Consider the following 19,997-nt stretch of genomic DNA (forward strand, 5'->3'; position numbering starts at 1 on the left):
AAAAATGGTTGTGGTGAAAAACTTGACTGTGATACATCTTTTGGAATTTTGACTGATTTTTAAATTAATGATTTTGTAAGATAAATACTTCCTTTTTAAGTTTCTTTAATTTGACATTTTAGCTTTATGGGTTAGAACACCTAGTTTCCGATGAGATATATGTAGGAACTGTCTTGTCACAACTCTTGCATCGATGTATGGCTCTCACTCCCGTTGGACAGATTTCCAATGAATTGCAAACTTGTCGACAGATTGACTGGAACCACGAACACGGGTTGCTGCCGATGTTGTTCTTCATTTGCGGAGCCTTCTACAGCAAACCCAGATGATTCTTCCGGTTTTAAGATGGAGGCAGGCCTATTTTATAGTTAGATAAACGGAAATGATAGTCAGTTTCAGTAGGATTAGGAAAATCATTAACGTATGAAAGGGTAAAATAGGTATTTGAAAAGATTTGATCATGGGTTTAACGTTTTCCATCATGATTATTGATGGAAGGGTGGTTTTTGTTAATTTTTTAAAAATAACGGGGAGGTTTTTGCTAAAGTAAAACTACAAGAATGGTTATTATGATTATCAGAAAGTTCAGGGGAGGTTTTTGTATTTCACCCTTCAAAATATTGATATGCTTGTTTCTTTTGTGTTTTATGTTTTTTTTTTTTTCTTTTTTATTTTATTTTGGTAGAGAGTATCAATATACTGGATATGAAAAAATTACGTATCCAGAGCCTCCAAGGTATAATACTCTTTTTTAACACATTTAATTTATGGAAAAGTACAAACAAGCTTAATGCAGATTTCTGATTTACACTACAAATCTATAAACATTCAAAAGGTCCAAAAACCACATTCTATGCATCCATATCCACCTATGAATTGGCATCAATTCTGAGCTGGCACCTACCTCAACTGTACTTTGTGCCTATGAATTCTGACCCTGGGCTGAACTGTCTTTAGCCCTTTAATTTATTAAAAAAATCAAATTTCGGCATCTTGAATGTGGCAACATTCCAGAAGTATCCATACATGCCTCATTGCCTTGTAAAAAAATTAATTTCTTTTTTCAGTTTCCATTTCCAGGGTTTAGTTGTTTTCCTTTTATTTTAAAAGAAATAATATTGATTCAAACCATTTAGGAATTAGGAGGTATCCTACAACATAATGTTTTTGTTTTCATTTATTTTTCAAGTTACCACATTTGAAAAAAGAAAAAGAAAAAAAAAGACAAAACAAAATCATATTCTTGAACAATGTTTTGTTTTGAGAAGCAAAAACAAGTTGGTTTTATTTCAAAAAACAATTCATGTTTTTAAAATCATCAAAAAACATGCTTCCAAAGCAGAAATTCAAGAAGATACCTTTTGTTTTAGTTTTAGAGAATAGAGACAACAACACATTTACAATAAAAACATGTTTTCCATGTTTTTGTTTTAAGAAACAAAAAATTCACGTTGGAGAAACTACCTTAGAATGTCAGAAAAAAAAAGGAAAATCAAACATCTGATAAGCTTTCCAATGGTTGTTACTATATGCAATTATGCATATGAATCAGTGGGCAAATCATCAGCCTGATTCTCTCAATACGCATCACGGTTCACATGGAAAATTTAGGTTCCCAGGTTGCAACTACTCATTCCAGAGCGGATTATCTGAACTTGATAACTGTGTTATGGGCTGTGGACCAATCAAAACATCCCACACTAGACATAAAGTGTATATGGCCCGTAACTTCTGACTGGTGTGAAGCATTATAATTGAACCCTGACCCGTTCCCAACAAAATATATTCCATCGTGACAGATCATGTCTCTTGCCCCGAGAACTCTACTCACGTTTATCTCAATCATACATGAAGAATATCTCATCCTCTGCATAGTATTATGAAGGGGGAAATGTTCCCAATTCACGGGGGGCAGTGCATTGTGGGTAGGCGTGGACAGAGTTCTCGTAGGCAGGAGATCCGGAGTCACACACCACACTAATAATACCTCTCCACAAAGTCGGTGGTTGTGAGAATAGAATCCGCCTTTATGCTGGAGCAAATCAACTAAGGTTGTGTTTGATTTGAAGGAAAAAGTAAAAAAAGGAAGGAAAAGGCAGGGAAACCTATACAAAGTTTGTAACGGTTTCTCTACATTTCCCTTCCTTTCCCTGCTTTTTCCTTAAACCAAACATAGCTTAAAGGTCTGGCCAGGAAAAAAAAGTTATGGCATCTCGGTCAATAAACCAATATCCAAGGCTACTCTATTTGAAACGAGTACGGCAATCCAAAAGCCCATAATTTAATGCCCATCAAAGGAACATGAATTTCTGTCCTCTTTAATTTACAAATTTGCGATTTCAAATGGAAAGAAATACAGTCAGCACTAAGAAAGTAAGAAGTAAGAACAAGATGTGCACTCTTTTTATAAATCCTACTCTCTAGTGGTTCCCCATGTGCTCCAAATTCTTAGTTTCAACTAGATTAGGGCATTAGGGTTCAATTGATATCGGGTTAGGCTAGGGTTAAAAAATATGAACCCTAACTTCAGATCGGGTTAGAGTTGAGGCCTTGTCCACCCCAGCGTGTCTTCATATTTGTATGTATAAACATTATATAAATATGTTATGTATGCATGCATACTAGTACTCCTAAAGTCAGTGAACCTTAATCTGCTGATCTTAGTAAAATTAAGTGAAAAATCCCTGTTATATAAGAATCTCAATCAACCCGAACGGCATTAACAACTTGGTTGGATTAGGGTTGACCCCAACCTGACATAACCCTGACTTGCAGCCCTGAACTGGGTTATCAGGAGAGTGACTAAAGGATATATGCAAGTATGCAACATATATGCATGTTTAACTTTGTTCCACCCATAAAATCCCCACCCTTCTCTCGATCAATTTCTTTTACTTCAACTATCTCAGAAGTCAGGATTCACTGGCTGTGTTTAGTTTAATTAAAAATAACAGAGAGACAAACATTGAGGAAAGGTTCTGGTAACAGGAGGAATGCCTTCTGAGATTGATGGGGGTTTCTAAAAAAAATAATAACTGGGTGTCCTGATCATTTAATTTTTACAAAATTTTTACTCTCCTCAGATCTTTCTCTGAGGAGCTTCGTCCCTAATTCAGTTGTCCATTTTGTTCTTCTTCTCAAGGTTGCGTTACCCAGGAAAAAAACCAATGAGAAACGCCTCGGCAAGGTTCAATCAATCTGAGAATATTTGAAGAAGTGGGTTGTTTAAATGATAACCATATGAGAAGCAAACAGATATTTGCTATTGAATCTATTCCACAATTTAAAAAATTTGAAAATTCAAACCAAATTCATAAGAGTCCATATTTAAAAGGGAAACAGACAGGACATAAATTCCAGGTGTTGGGAACTAAAAGCTTGGCTTGGACAATTTGGCACACTCAGAATCAATGTTCTATACAAAGAGTATGAACATAGATAACTATTACTTGGAGAGGGGAAAAAACCGAAGTCTTTAGGGTTTGGATTTTTTTGAGCATCGAAACTTAAGTAAGATGTAGTCTGTTCTCCTAGAAGCCATGCCACCTAAAATTCGACCTCTGCCTATCAAAGTTCTGGCTCAGAATTAAGATAACCAAGTCTTAACAATGAAAAAGTATATGTACCATTTATTTACCCTTTCTTTCATTATGAATTCAATGAACACAGATGATGCAGACATGGGGTAAAAACCCAAATCCACTCACTGGACTCTATGGCCAAAACAAGCAGTCAATCCTGAATTCCCGATAGTTGCTTCTTTGAAAGGAATTGATGAGTATCTTGGAAAATTGAATAAGAATCATGAATGGAAGTGTAATTTTGGAACACAGAAGACTCAAAATATGAGATAGGTATGATTTGACAAAAGGCCAACCAGACCAGGAGTTATGATTTATTTATGTGTGGTTTCTACAAGTCCAATGAATAATTCCAGCTGCAAAGTTTTATTCTCTAAAATCATGTTTAGGCACATGAAATTGGTTCTGGTTTTTGCTGCGAACTTCACATTGATACCTTGAATATCACAAACATAGAAATGAAGTCCATTACCGAATCCCTATCCATCCATGCATCATGTTTTCACTCATACCATCTTAAAGAACATGAAGTCAATGTAAAACATTGGCAACAGCATAAATACTGAACCATTGAACATTTAACCAATAATTGACAGTGGTGAACATGATGAATACCATATAGCACATGGAAATGCAAGTAACAACTTGCTGGCATGAAAAAACATTCTTTGGATACAGATTTAAGCACCAAAGGCAGAAAAAAACTCCACCCATGTGAAATTACATAAATGGAAAGAAAGGTATTACCAAACAGAACATGCTTAGAAGACAATGGATAAATTTATGATACTTAGAGTGGTAAACATAACAAATACAAGCAGGTTTCCAATATATAAAGGTTACAGCAAATAAATATACATCCATAAATGTAAGTGAAATAAGAATATTTTTTTTATCAATATAAGTGAAATAAGAATTCCATTCAAAAAGTGTACAACTACATAATTTACAGATCAAATGTAGTAAAACCCATTAAAATCTTGAACCGCATTTAACTTGTGACTTTTCATTGGTTCTCATTTCTTGAGAAACAATAAGTTGGATTTTAAAGCTACAATAAAATCCTATCTATTCCAGATTCCATCTATAATTCAATAAACAGAAAGAAAGACAGACAGAGGTAAGGGATAATTCTTCAATTACATGGGAAATACAACATACACAGATGAGCTTCCAACATAGAACAGCTAAATTGAAAACCAAAATTCTATAAATAGAACCATTCTATTCAAGTACAAACATTAAAGATTTCTTGTAGTTCTTCTGTTAAAATATTGTACCACATTTTACTTGTAGGTTTTTAGTGGTTCTTCATTTCGAGCAACAATAAGTTCATCAGGGATGTCAGCGTCACCAGAGTCAGATGGCACCAAAATCTCATCATCAACTGTGAAATTGTATCTCTCCCCAATAGCTCTTAGAAGCTGGTATACTTCAAACATAGTAGGCCTCTCCTTTGCAGTTGGCACTATGCAATTACAAGCAACTTTAAGAAACTGGAGGAGCTCACCATCAAAACCATTTCCAACCAAAGACTTATCAATGGCATCATGGAGATTAGAGTTGCTTGACAGATGTGTCACCCACTCAGCCAAATTCCCCTTGAAGCCTTCAGGAGCATTTGACACGTGGGTAGGTCTCTCACCTGTGACCAACTCAAGAAGCACAATTCCAAAGCTGTAAACATCTCCCTTAGGAGTAGCCATCAGTGTTCGGGTATACTCAGGAGCAACATAACCCAAGTCCCCAAAATCTCCATTCACAAAAGTACTCAAGTGTGTATCAACAGGGTTCATGAGCCTTGCAAGTCCAAAATTGGATATTTTTGGCTCAAAATCTTCATCCAATAAGATGCATTTGGAACTTATGTTTCGATGAATAATGCGGGGGTTGCAGCTATGGTGGAGCCATGCCAGACCTCTGGCTGCTCCTATCCCAATCTTTAGTCTTAGTGACCATTCCATGGGCTTGGCTTCAGCCTCCACGAGATGCAATTTATCATGGAGGTTCCCATTTGGCATATGCTTATATACCAGAAACCTCTCTTTCTTTGCCGTGCAGAAGCCCAAAAGCGGAACCAAATTACGATGCTTTACACTCCCCAAGGTAGACATTTCAGATATGAATTGCTTCTCTGAATGTTGAGTGTCTTGTAATCTCTTCACCATAAGTGAAGAACCATCCGGGAGCGATGCCTTGTACATTGTCCCTGTTCTTCCTGAGCCAATGATGTTGTCTTTGCTGAAACTGTTAGTAGCCTTCATGAGATCACTCAACCTCATTTTTGAAACTGACTTCTCAAACATAGAAACCTAGAAAACAGAGTACTTTCTTTTTTAGAACTTTGTGGCTAAAAGTAGGAACAGGGAAAAAATAAATAAGAAAAAACAATAATTGGGGAAGGGATTGATTAAATCAGCTTACCTTGATACCCTTTGTTCCCTTGATATTCTTCGCCCATCTGTTTCCTTCAAGGTCTTCTTCCTTCTTCTTTATAGACACTCTGCGCATCCAGAAGTAGAGAACAACAGAAACTACTAAAAGTGTAACAACCACTCCAGCAACTGCCGATCCGATGATAACTGCACCATGTGATTTCTTAGGAGCTCCAATGCAATCATTATCCAAAGGAGGTCCACAGAGTCCCAGATTATTCGCAAAGTTATCTGCTAAAATAGTAGAATTGGGGCTAGAAAAGTGAGGGATAGGTCCGGATAAGCGATTGTTGGAGACACTAAATGTCTTGAGCCGATTGAGCCCACTGAATTCAAGCGGGATACTCCCTGTTAATTGGTTGTTGTCGAGTTTGAGGGAGTTCAAATAGGTACAGTTCGCAAGACTTACTGGGATCGGACCACTGAAATCGTTTGAGGAGAGATCAAGGGTGGTTACAAAAGGGAGCCTTTTAGAGATATCCAATGGAATGGGTCCAGAGAGATTGTTGCTGGAAAGATCTAAACCTGTCAAGCTAGTGCAGTTCTCAATACCCTTGGGGAACTGGCCTTTGAGTCCCATGTCTGAGAGGCGGATGTTTAGGACCTTACTCTCGTCGGGGTGCCAACAATCGATCCCAGTAAATTTACATATGAATCCTTCTGTTTTGTTGGCGAAATTCCATGAAGTGTTTAAGTAGCCGAAGGGGTCTTTTAGTGAATCTTTTAGGGTTTTCAAGCAGTAAATATCAGTCTCGGTACCATGGATTACACTAGCACTCAGCAACAACCAGAAAAAAGCAAAGCAAAGAACAGCCAGAACATTGATATTCATGGTCATCAACACATAAAGATCCATCAAAAATCCCTTATTGTTTTTTCTTCAAAATATTCTCACGAGTAGAAATACATTCAAATACTGGAAAGAGAAGAACAAGCCCAACAACCACTAGTCCACGGCTTTATTCAATACAAAGAACAAGCCTTCAATCCACGATATAGATCAATTGTAGACAGAAACCCGCTGAAAATTCAGATTACATAAAAAGAGAGAGGGGGGAAAGAGGAGGAGAGAAAGAGATCAGAACAAAGCAATTCGACTCCTTATCACTACGATCCACGGAAAACACCCAAAATTAAAACATGTCTAGATCAGAAAAACCACATCAACCCCTGAATTACAGACTCTGACCTCCAAACCATAGATTCCCAACGCCCCTCCCCTCCTCGAACCCCAAGAACTCGAGGACTCAATTGAACTCCCTCACTCACCCATCAAAAACCAAGGAGATTCAAAGAGACCCAGATGGAAAAAAAATCGGAAGATAATTAAGTCAAACACATTAAGTTCAGAAACTGACCTGCAATTTCCATTCCATGACAGTGAGGAGACCAAGAACACTCACCCCCAGAACCTAACAGAACACGCTCAAAGTAACCCCCCCACAGAGTTGTGGTCGAAACAACGACGAAACAACGCTCTTCAGCACGAAGACTTTTGGGGCGCAAAGACCCCCCAAAAAATCCAAAAGTCGAGTCTTTGTTTGAAAAAATCAAAGCCTGCAAAACAGTAAAAAAATGGGGCCAAACCCAATAACCACAAAGACGCAGAAAGAGAGATCACTATATAAAACAACCACTCCAGATTGGTTTTTCTTCTTCTATCCTTCACTGATTCGACTGTTTGTGATGAAGAAACGACGGTTCGGGTCAAACACGAAATGCCATTTTCAAGCCAAGTGATGCCATCACTGACCATAACGACAAATTATTGACTCGCTTTTGATAAAAATCAGTGGAAGAAAATGGATTTTACAGCTGCGTGTTTAATATTTCTGGTGTTGTGTTCACACGCTAAGAGTTTGGCTTCATTAGCTGTGGGACCAGAGGTCCAAAGCTCCATTGATGACTCATGAATCCACCGGTGAGGCTGATCTTTCACTCATTTAAGAGGGTTAGAAGGGGTTAGGCTTATCATGCTTCATGCGTGGAGTGTGAAACTATCGCTGAAGACTGGAGTGAAATCTGAGCTCCATTCACATGGTTGTTGACCGAGGATGAACTATGAATATGAAGACCGTCGGACCGGTATCGTGTCAGCAGCCTTCGATTCGAACGGACACCGGAGTTTTTTGAGGTTGCTTTCCTGGTGCAATTGGTCTCCACTGTGGGTCCTTTTCATGGTGGGTGTCACGAACCAAATCTCATACGTTGGATTCGAATCGAATTTGGATCAACAATATTAATTGAAAATAATTTGTCTTACACTTTATTGTACTTGTAGTTGTATCTCTTAGGCTCCGTTGTTTTGCGGTTCATTTACACTGGTGTAAAATCATAATGTAAATTTTGAGTTGCTTTTTCTTGAGATTTGACTGTGTTGTTTGTTTGTGAGAAATAAAATGATGTGGCTCCCATTTTATATGAAATAGGTTTGAGACGAGAGGTAGTGGAAAGTAAAATGTGGTCCTCATTCTATATGTAGGACAAACAAAGGAAGGTGGTAAAGTTTTGCATTAGATGCATGTCGATGAGTGCAAATGAAAGAGAGAAATGCAAATTTTGGTTAATACAAATCATAATTACAACAAACAGATACAAACCTGGAGTGAGTGGAAAATTCACATCCAATTCAGATTTACATGCAAAAAATGGATTAGTAAAAGTATGACACTCAAAAAAAAATTTGTTAATAGATATAATCAAATAAGATAAACCGAGGTCGAACCGGAACCACGGCCATTGGTTTCTTAGTCAGTGGTTCAACCGTCTAGTTTGAATAGATAGTTCATTTCAAATTAAAAAAAATAAAAAAATTAAAATAAAATAGCCAAAAACTATAGTCCAGGTGGAATGGGTCGATTATTCAACCTATGGTTTTCAAAACCAGACCGAATTGGATGGTCAGACCGAAAAATCAGGAATCGATTCCATTTTTCCCCAAAATCGGATATTTGCAAAAAAATATTGACTTGGTCAGCAAACCATTGACTCAAGCGGTCAAACTATTCGAACCATTCAATGGTTTTGACAATTTTTAATTTTTTAATTTTTTTATCAGAATGGGCTGACCGTTCGACCCAAAAACTAAACTCTTGACCGATTCGGTCTCCGGGTCAGTTTTAAAAACCTTGATTCAACTGCTTGAGTCAATAAATTACTGACCAAGTCAACAGTTTTGGGCCAAAAAACAAGTAAAGGTGAAACAGAACCAATTGACTATATGGTTTTCTGGCTGAACAGTCTGACCGTCCAGGTTAGTGATGGTTCAAAAACACTGAGATAAACTTTAAATGAATATTTTTCATGTTGATTACTTTGAAAAAGTGTATATATTTTTTAATCATATAAAATTAGATTATATTGGATTGGAAAGGGATAGATTCATATTTGATCCAACTTTATAAGGGGCATGATTGTAAATGAATTTTTATCTGTTACCTCCAAAAGCGCTCGGAGACAACTATGAAAAAAATTCACACTCTTTTCGTGTTCAGACTGTTGATTCAAAGGTGCAATTTCAGCATTCGACAGTCGATTCAGTGCTACCGGAATGACAGTTAAGTGGATCAAATTACAAATGAATACAATTTGCAACCCTATTACCTGCTACTTTGTTAGTTCAATTTTAGTTTGAATTCAACTTTGTACTCTTGTAACATTGACACTAATATGATTCCATTTGTCAGGAATACATTTCTAAAATTTCCTTTTTGGTTAAATTAGGGTTGAGCATGAGTCGGTTTGGTTTGGTTCCAAGGTAGAACCTGGAACCTACCTTGTGAAGGTCAGTTTCAAGGTTGGTTTTGGCCTTGTTGGTTCCAGGGTTACTTCCAGGGTCTATTCGTGGGACCTGTTCTTTGTTTACTCTCCCCTTGAAAAAAAAAAAACATGTTCTTTAAAAATTTGATTTTCAATACATATGATATATATAGTTTAAAACTTATATTATCTTTATTGATTAAATTGAGTAAGTTAATATGTAGGCTATCATTATATGGTTCAAAACTTATTTAAATTTAAATTTTGTAAATATTACATTTTGCATTACTTACTAGTTACTATACACATTCAAATATTAACATGTAAACAAATGATCAAATCACTTAAAGTAACTCAATGGTCAAATTAGACCATGGCCTTTTATAACCATGAGTGCTTGGGTTCAAATTTTCACATTCCCAAAAGTATTTTGTGGTTTATTTTACGTCAAGTTCGGTTTCAAGGCCAATTCAGGTACAATAAACCCCTAGACTTGGAACAAGCCTGGGTGGGGGTTGGTTCCAAGAATTCGAAACCAGATCCTACCCTTGGGTAAAGGTTAGTTCAAGGCCGGTTCAAGGTCAGTTCCATTCAGTTCCGGGTAGAACCTACCCATTTGCCCACCCCCTAAGTTAAACTATGTTGCCTGAAGCTTCTGGTTGTTGCTGAAACCTCCCCTCAAGTTTATTAATTGCAATCACCTCCCCTGAACTTTTAGACGTAATTGTAAGAAGAACCCCTGTTGGAATTTTTTAGAGGCATGAAAGTGTCCAAAATACTCATACAATTACTTTTGATCAAAATGTTTATTTTTCAAATTTTCTCTACATATGAATCTTACTCCAAACCCTTCCAATCTCTTTTATGAAATTGATTTATTTTTCAAAATTGCCTTTGATATCAATCGCTCAGCAACTTTAAATTCTCACTTTTTTTTAATATTCTTAAAGCTTGTATTGTTTTTTTTTTTTCTATATAAACTTAGCCTCAATAGTAATTGTGTGGGTATTTTGGATATTTTCATGCCTCTTTTTAGAGGATTCTAACAAAGGGGATTTACTTGCAAATGTGTCATAAATTTCAGGGTAGGTGATTGCAGTTAGTAAACGTTAGGGAGGTTTTAGCAATGGTCCAAAACTTTAGGGGAGGTTTCAGAAATTTACTTTTTAGGCTTTAGTTTAATTGGTTTGTACATTCTTTTTATTGGGTGCTTAAGTGTCTAAGGCGCTGTTTGGATAAATTTTTACCTTCAGACTTTTGGGCTTCCAAAAGTTTGCTTTGTTTATTTGGTAATGTCTACTTCTAAAAACCAAAGTCCAAAAAGCCAGTTACTTAAGGGCCAAAATCCCAAAGTCAGAAAAAAAAAAAATAAAAAAACCTTTAGGCTTTGGCCTTTTAGCTTTTTGAGCGAAATGACACTCACTATTGAATCTCAAACTATGAAACCCATGCACCAATGGTAATCCTTCATCTTCGTTATGTTCTTTCCTTATTTCTTTCATTCATTCATTCATTCATCTTCTTCTTTCCTTATTTGGTAATCCTTTTTTCTCTTCTTCTTCGTTATCTTTTCCTCCTCTTCTTTCTTCCTTCCTTTTAATAGTTTTAAGATATTAATTTAATAATTATTATTATTTTTCTTCATGGTCTTTTTTACTATTTTCATTAGTATTTTAACTCATAATAATTTATAAATTTATATATATTTTTCAATTTTTATTCTTATTTTAATAAATTATTTTTTATTTTTATAATTTACTCATATTTTTCAATATTATTTTGAACTTAATAAATTATTTTTTATGAAATCATGCAAATTGAACTCAAAATTACTAAATAGTCTATTTTAGGGGTAAAATAGTAAAATCAATGAATTTGAGATGCTAAACGTTTAATCCAATACAAACAACCTTCTTTATTGAGAGCCTCTAAAAAGTCGAAAAACAACTATGTCTCTTTTCAGATTTTAGACACTTAATATCTTTTTAACTTTTTAGATTTATCAAACGCCACCTTAGGCTGTAACTATTGCACCCTAAGACCATTGTACACTTTAACAATACTTTTCCAAATAATGAGTGTAATATTTAAAGTGGTGTACCATTGATCATGTACATCATGGTTTTTGAACCATTGCTGACCTGGATGGTTGGACTGTTTGGTCCTATCCAGGCAGTTGGTTTCGTTTCACCCCTGAACTGTTTTTTGCTAAAAACCATAGACTTGATCAGTGACCTGCTGACCTGGGAAGTCAAACCATTCTTACCAGACAAAGGTTTTGACCCCCAACATCCTGGAGGGTAGGAAATTTTATTAAAATAATTCCAAAAAAAAAAACCTAGAATGGGTAAATACCTCAAATTAAGAACGAATGAAAGAGATGTATACCTAAACCATCATCTACAAAAAGAATTTGCACAGGTGTAGGAAGGCACTCAAAGAGTCTAATAGTGGCTACACTTCTTTCCACCAATACCAAAGGATCCAAGGGACTGTAAAACCTGTCCCAAAGGGTCAAAGCCTTAGCTCCCTAGAAGGCCATCTCCAGCACCTGTAAGAAGCAATCTATTGCAAGTTAAAGGAGTGAAAAGGGCTAGGGTAAAGGAAAGAAGTCATGGGTTGAAGTAGTAAGGGATGATTTAGGTTGTGTTTGGTATCATTGTCACTTCTAATTGCAACGCTTTAGGTTGGTCAATGCAAGTTTTAGGAGAATATGTTTTTTCCTACCACAAATGCTTTGAGTTATTGATACAACATTTTGTACCATTGCTGTTTGGTGTTTCTACTATAAATGTCAATTTTGATGTTGCTATCAGAAATGCCATCATCCAATCCAATGCCTATATTTCTTTTAACATAAATGGTTATCCGATGTAATGTGACAAGATCATTTCTCAAAACATTGTATTGAACAACCTAAAACATGCAAGCAAAAGTGGCAATGCTAAACAACACATCAAGTCTCTCTCTGGTCATGGAATTAGCACCATATGATCTATTTTTTGTTGGTCAAATTATTCAGAGTTTACTGTAAAGTAACTCTGAATATATTCATTTGGCTTTCCATTGGTGTGCCAAAATAAAAACTTTAAACTGAGTTATTAAGGAGTTGGGATGCCGAAGGCTTAATATTGATATGCCTTCATAGTCATGCATTTTGTTGGTTCAGGTGTGTCCTTACCTACACATTGGTGGCACTTTGGCCGTTTACAATAATTTTGCAATTTCCTTTTGTCATTTAGTCTCGGTTTGTAAGGAGCACAAATGCAAATTTGTAGAGTGTAAAATTTTATATTTTGTATGTATTTGCACTGTACATGTTCGTATTTGTATTCCTTCCAAACCGAGCCTTAATGAAACTTCTCACTTTTCGAATATGAGAGACCTTAATTGGAGGTATTTAAAGTTATGGGAAGTTTTAAAGATTGTTAGTAAATTCAAAATTAAGGAGTTTGTACATAAAGTTGCTTGTATTTACAAGAAGGGAAATTGTTCAAAACCCATCATCACTTTTTATGAATTTTCTTAAACTCACCATCACTTTTTAAAACGCACAAAACTCACCATGTCAGTGAGATCTTATTTTCTAAAACTCATCATCCGTTACAACATAGAACACCATTAAAGTTCAATGACCCAAGTTAACCTAAATGCATATTTTATGAGTAAACTGACCCTGAATGATGAATCGACCTGGTAAACATTTTTTTAACCGAAGTTTCCTTAAGCGCCTAATCCTATTTCATAGTCTCAACCCAGAGTGTATTTTCACCATGGTTTCAAAACTTTCTTTCCCGAAGATGGGGTAGAGATGCGGTGGCTTGGACAGCATTTAGTCTATTCAAAGCAATGACATTTGAAAGGGATGCTGTGTGCTGGAATAAGATGATTAATTGTAAGGTTTATTAGGTGGGGTGAGATTGCTGCTTCAAGAGAGTTGTTTGTTGTGTGCTGAATGCTGTGTGTTGCATCGATGCCAAACATTCTCAAGCCTTATCCAATTCAACAAAATACCAAAGAAGTGCTTCCGTTCCGTCTCAATTTGTCTAAGCTGTTTTTGATGCTCAAACACCAAGAAATAAGAACCTTTAATGGAGAGAAGATAATCAAGTTGAAATATGTTTACATTTATTGGAAACATCTATCTTTCTGTTCATAATCCAAATACATACATTTACTGTTCAAATCAAATCACCCTCGTCAAATCGATTCCCATCTCGCATACCTAATCGTATGCCGTCTCAGCCACAGCTGATACATGACCGTGTGGAAGGCATCGTTCGGCTGCGGGGACGAATTCCAAACAAAATGCTGACTCGCCACCATGGCTAGATTCTTCATTCTCTCGTGTCTCTCTCTCTCTTGCACGTGCGATCCAGTTGCTTCTTCATCCCCTCAACCCCTCCTCCCGCCCCCACAAACACCGTGGTCTCCGACCATCTCAGCACGTCCATGAACGGAAGATCCAGAATCGGACGCTCCGTAATCACCACCGACACGCAACTGATCTGCAACGCGTCTCCGATTCCTGAAATATTTCCTCCGTAGAAAAACAAGCAGAACTTACTGCTCGATAGCCTCCTTCGCATACAACGCGGGATCAGACGGCTCGGATTCGACCAGGAACTGGGGATCGCCACGCAATTCGTTCGAGAACGTCGATTCGAGCTTCCCATTTTGATCCCCGCTGCCGTTTAGGTTTAAGTAGCCCAGGTACTTGGCAGTTCCATTGCCGGGCGGCGCGTGAAGATGTTGGTCGTTGAGGTGAGGAAAGCTGACATCTTTGTGAGGGATGAACCTACCTTCGGCTGTCGGAAAACACGAGATTTGTACGGAGTTCTTCTTCGACGATGCTCATGTCGGAGTTCAGGAGAGAATCGTGGAAGAGAGATTCGACTGCGGTACGAAAGGGTACAAATTTTGCATCAGCTTCTTAGATGCAAAACTTGCAATGCCAATTGATGCAAATGAGATAAATAAGTGCAAATTTTGCATCAAATAACAATCCAAATTATAGTTGCAAAAAATGAACAAAAAAATTTGTATCCGGTTCATATTTGCATTGCAAACAAACAGAGACTAAAGCATAATTTTTTTAGGAGAATCAATCAATCAATGGATGATTTGATAGGCAAAACTGTCTTTGAGAAATCAGGACAACCAATTGTTTGGTTCTGCTACTTGTACATGTAGATATTAGATGCTAACGGATTTTGCATCCATTTTCTCATTTTTGTGCCTTTTTGTATTTACGACACTACAAATTTACGTTATTTGGAATTTATTAATTTGAGGTTATAAATGACTTGGATTATAAAAACATGTTTTCGAGTGAATTTATTTTCACCGAAATTTTAGTATTTGGTCTATTTCATCCAAAATTTCAGATGGGATAAAAAAATAAATCGAAAATATAAATATGAAATAATAGAAGTACTATTTATAATTAAAATACTACAAGTTGTCCAAAATTCTAAAATTTCAAAACATTTTATTTGAGATCTAAGATACGAAATCAAGATTTCTTGGATTTAAATCCATACTTCGAACTATTGAAGCATGAAAGTTTTCTTTTTCAACAGTTATTTTAGCTAATTTCTTATGGTCGTGTGGTTTGATTTGAAAGAAAGGTAGGGAGAGATATGAAAACCTATACAAGGTTTATAAATATTTCTCTGCCTTTCCTTTTCTTTCCCTATTTTTTTTCTTCAAACCAAACACAGTCTAAGAGAAAACTGAATTCCCTTACCTAGGTTTAGTATGGGACACCTGCTGATGCTTGGAAACATAGGGAACCCATTTAGCAGTCTGAAACTGTTTTTTCTCTGAAACAAAATTTATGAACTTCTCGCAAGTCACAACAAGATGGTTGATGTTGTAAATATATATTGGGGCAATGGGACTGGTTAGAGTCCAACCCTTTCATCTTTATCCCATCCCAGATTGGTAGGGTTGAGGGTTGTGGCAATCAGAGTGGCTAGAGTGGTCATTTGACTCATTTCCCATTGTTGGTCCCCACAATTTAGGGTTTTGAGAGGGGTGCACCAGATACAGTCCTAATCCTTTTTGTTTTTTCACAGTGTGGTTGCTGTCAGACTTGAACCCACGCTCCAATGCTTGCCAGCCCAAGGTTTTACCATTGACCAAGTAATGGCTCTTAGGCTGTGTTTGGTTGGAGTGCAAATTTCATGCAAATAGATTGATCATGTAAATTCTGGTTTACATTTGATATATGTCTCTTTTGTTTGTGGGAAGTAAAATGGTAGGGTCAGTCCCACCTTCTATGAAAAAGAACCAAGGTAGGAGGAGGTTATTTCTGTGGGAGTGTGGTGAGAAGTAGGATGATGTGATTCCCACTTTGTCTGAAAGAGAATTGAGGTAGGAGAAAGATGATATAAATTTTGCATCAATTTTTGAGATTCAAAATTTATATTGTCAATGAGTACAAATTTTGTATCATGTAGAATAAATCATAACCAAACAAATATAAAACTTGTATCTGATTCACATTTACACAGCAAACAGAACCTTAACGAGAATGGCTAAAGCCCAATTCCCAATCTAGAGCAGTCAACTAAGCTACAGTATTCACCTAGAACGCCCTCTTCACTGGTCAATACAGTTGAGATAAATTCAAACATCTTTAATGGTGGTGTCGTGGATGTAGAAACTTTCCACCAGTCAATTCATATTCATAGAGCACCCATTAATATTTAATAAAAAGTGGTGGAGAAAAGAAAGCTTTTTCTTTTTTTTTTTTTTTTTTTTTTTTTTTTAATTTGGTCTAGTTAGGCTGTAGAACTAATATAGGGATAGAATGCTGTAGGTCCCCCATAACATGGATGCCATTTCTACAATAAAGAGCTGGACTTACAAAATACAATGGTCCCCTCCAAAAAGATTAATTGCGCCATATGGTTCACACTTCACAGAGTTCACAAAAGCATTGTTCTCAAGTCTCAACCCGTCTTGAAGTTTTGTCCTAGCTGGGGTTTAACTAGTGATCGGGTCACAATCCCGGTTCGGATCAATCTCTTACGCGTTATTAAAAAAGTCGACCTTGCCAATGACCCATTGATTCAGATGCTTGAATTAATTGTTGACTCATCTAATCCCTTCAAATGGGTTTCAATTTTTTGTATTTTTCTTTTATTTTTAGGTTTTGTTTATTTACAATTGGAATTGGAATTGGAATTGAAATCATAATAGTTTATTTCCCCACCTGTTTGGTGCAAATAAGAATTGAAATTGAAATTGTAATTGACTGGAATCAGATTCCGATTCAGCCCAATCAAATAATTGAAATTAGAATGAATCATTTTGGATGTAGACCCGGCCCTATTCTTGTGAACGAAATGATATAATAGAAATCAGGGGTTAATCCATTGATCCGGATGGTTTCTTGGTGTAGGTAATATCCAAACTTGAACCTTCATCATTTTCTTTATTTGCTATTCCTCAAACCAATTTTTATCTTTTGTAGATTCTAACTTAAAAGCGTTATCAAATTAATTTGTAGCTTAGTATAGTATCAGACCTAGAATCGAAAAATAAAAAATGGATTGAAAAGATTCATTTGAATTGGTTAGTTGGTGGGTGGGTGCATGACCACAGCTGATTTTGATTTACTGAATCAACCCACAAGATATGATCCTCACTTCTTTATAATAACCTCCTTGAACGTTCTTCATCCAAGGAGTGAAAACTTTTCCATTGCAACTATGGTTTTCTATGCTTATGTTTGGTTTGACCGAAATAGTAAGTTAGGGAAAAGTTGATAACAATTTTTACAAAATTCTTTAACAATAATCCATCAAATTTTTGTTTGTCTTATTTTTTATCAAACCAAACATAGCCTAATGGAATGGTGGTGATTACAAGCTATGTGATGAGAGTAAATCCGACCTCCAAACTATCGGATAGATGGCACATTTAGGTGGACTTGTAGTCTTGTCTTCAGCTTGGAACTTGCAATCCTGTCATCACCTCGGAGAATAAGAGTCACATTGGCAACATGTAAAATCACTTTGGGCTTCTTAACTCAACTAGTATGTACAAGTAAGTCCGACCTCCGCGAGGAAGCCTCATTGTCAAGACAAGCTCCCTTTCAGGAGAACTCCACATTTCAACACTTGTCCATCAAGTGACCACCTAGCGATACATGCCACAAGACCATTGACAAGTAAGGTAGCCTACCAAGTAGTTGGCTATGGCCAAGTATCAAGTCAAAGTACAAGGATTATTTCATCATTTTGAGAAGTTTTATATCCGCTAGATTCCCAGGTCACAGAATGCCCAAGCTTATGCACTATCAAGACTACTGGCTTAGCAGATGTCAACTCTAAGAGAACAGTGCATATAGAAGCGAGTTGGATGGACTCAATTCTAAGTTACTTGTAGATAGGAGCTTTGCCATGAGATCGGCTACAAGCGAAAAAGACACAAAGGAGGTTAGCTTGGTATGCAGTCATTAAGGACCAACTGTACCAAAAGTCATTTACCTTGCCCTACTTCAGGTGTCTTAGACCTTCTAAGGCGTAACGTGTGCTCTAGGATATTCATGGAAGAAGGTGTGGGGCACATACTTGGGGTAGGCCGCTAGCTCATAAATCTCTACAGCAAGGATATTACTGGCTTACCATGAAAGAAGACGCGCTCCGCCTTGTGAAGAAATGTGATCGCTGCCAACGCCATGCTAATATACCTCGCTAGCTCGTTGCCAACCTCCAGTATCTTGTTAGTCCTTGGCACTTTACCTAATGGGGAATTGACCTATTGGGACCCTTTCCAATAACGTCAAGGCAATGAAAGTAGCTCATAGTCGCTATAGACTATTTCACTAAATAGGTAGTAGTTGAGCCACTGGCCATAGTCACATCATGCAACATACAAAACTTTGTTTGGAAGAACATCATTTGTAGGTTTGGCTTGCTATGGGTGCTCGTCCCGGATAGGGGTGGCTACAAGCCAAGCTTTTCACGAGCTATTCAAGCTCTACTCATGAAAAGCTCGGCTCGGCTCGATTTAAACTGAGCTTTGAGCCAAGCTCGAGCTTGATATGTGGTGTCATTTTCTAATTGAGCTAAGCTCGAGCCTAGTGAAGCTCGGCTCGTGAGGCTCACAAGCCTAGTACAATAAATAAATAAATTTTTATTATATACATACATACATACATACATACATACATATACATATATATACACATATAAATATATAAATATATATAATAAATAATTTTTATTATATATACTATTTTTATTTTATGTATAATAGTAAATAGTTTTTATAATTCTTATTTGTTGTATGTAAAATAAAAAAAAAATTTATATGTATATTTTTTACTTTTATGTTTAATAATAAATAATTTTTATAATTCTTAATTTTTTGTGTGTAAAATAAAAATATTTTTATTTGTATAATTTTTATTTTTTAGAAAAAAAACATGGCTTGTAATTGAGCTCGAGCCGAGTTCAAACTTGCAAGCTTTTAATCGAGCTGAGCTCGAGCTAAAGTCTCTAGTTCGAGTTCGAGTTCAAAACTAACACAGTTTCAACGAGCCGAGCTCGAATATCCAAGTATTCAGCTCGAACCCACCCCTAGTCTTGTACAATGGAAAACAGTTCGACGACATTGGGTTTTAGAACTAGTGCAGAGAAATGGGTATCCATCAACGATTCACCTCAGTCAACCACCCACAAACCAATGGGTTGGTCGAGGTGACAAATTACACGCTACTGTAAGGATTGAAGACCCGACTAGATTGAGCTAAAGGACGGTGGGTTGAAGAACTCTCATCAAGTGTGTTGTGGGCATATAGAACTACAAGTCAAATAGCCACTGGAGAGACACCCTTCAACCTGGTGTACGAGATAGAAGCAGTGATACCAGCCAAGTTAGAGGTGCAATCATTGCGGACCGTGACTTATGAGGAAGACCACAATGATGACAATCTAACAACATGGATTTGATTGAAGAAATAAGGGAACAGGCCCACATAAGGACAACAACATATCAACAACAAGTAGCACGGTACTACAAATGCTCAAGTTCATAAGTGAAGATTCAGAGTAGGAGACCTTGTCCTCAGGAAGATGATTGTACCCGAGCTAGCAGTAGGAAAGCTCGGTCCAAATTGGGAAGGCCCCTATAAAGTTGTCAAAGTGTGGGGTTCAATGACCTACAAACTATAGACTCTAGGTGGGCGAGCTATGCCACGCACCTG

At 36.7% G+C, this 19,997-nt stretch overlaps 1 protein-coding gene and 1 long non-coding RNA gene across 2 annotated transcripts; both read right to left on the minus strand.

Moving 5' to 3' along the window:
- Nucleotides 1-4,702: 4,702 nt before the first annotated feature.
- Nucleotides 4,703-7,640, minus strand: LOC104586801 (probably inactive leucine-rich repeat receptor-like protein kinase At5g48380). The gene is made up of 2 exons (XM_010244153.3): nt 6,006-7,640; nt 4,703-5,893 (listed from the first exon to the last, which is right to left on the minus strand). Exons 1-2 carry the CDS (start codon nt 6,870-6,872, stop codon nt 4,868-4,870), a joined length of 1,893 nt encoding a protein of 630 aa, XP_010242455.1. The 5' UTR covers nt 6,873-7,640; the 3' UTR covers nt 4,703-4,867.
- Nucleotides 7,641-13,854: 6,214 nt separating this feature from the next.
- LOC104586800 (uncharacterized) lies at nt 13,855-15,866 on the minus strand. The gene is made up of 2 exons (XR_733511.3): nt 15,525-15,866; nt 13,855-14,671 (listed from the first exon to the last, which is right to left on the minus strand). It is a non-coding gene; the product is annotated as an uncharacterized LOC104586800 (long non-coding RNA).
- Nucleotides 15,867-19,997: the final 4,131 nt, after the last annotated feature.

This window comes from Nelumbo nucifera, chromosome 1 (assembly GCF_055504915.1).
Source record: "Nelumbo nucifera cultivar China Antique chromosome 1, China Antique-T2T, whole genome shotgun sequence".
Taxonomy (NCBI): Eukaryota; Viridiplantae; Streptophyta; class Magnoliopsida; order Proteales; family Nelumbonaceae; genus Nelumbo; species Nelumbo nucifera.

Excerpts from the sequence above, each read along its gene's own strand:
- LOC104586801 (XM_010244153.3), bottom strand. The coding sequence starts at position 6,872 with ATGGATCTTTATGTGTTGATGACCATGAATATCAATGTTCTGGCTGTT. Across the intron at positions 5,894-6,005 it reads AGGGAACAAAGGGTATCAAG|GTTTCTATGTTTGAGAAGTC; the intron begins GTAAGCTGATTT and ends TCTGTTTTCTAG.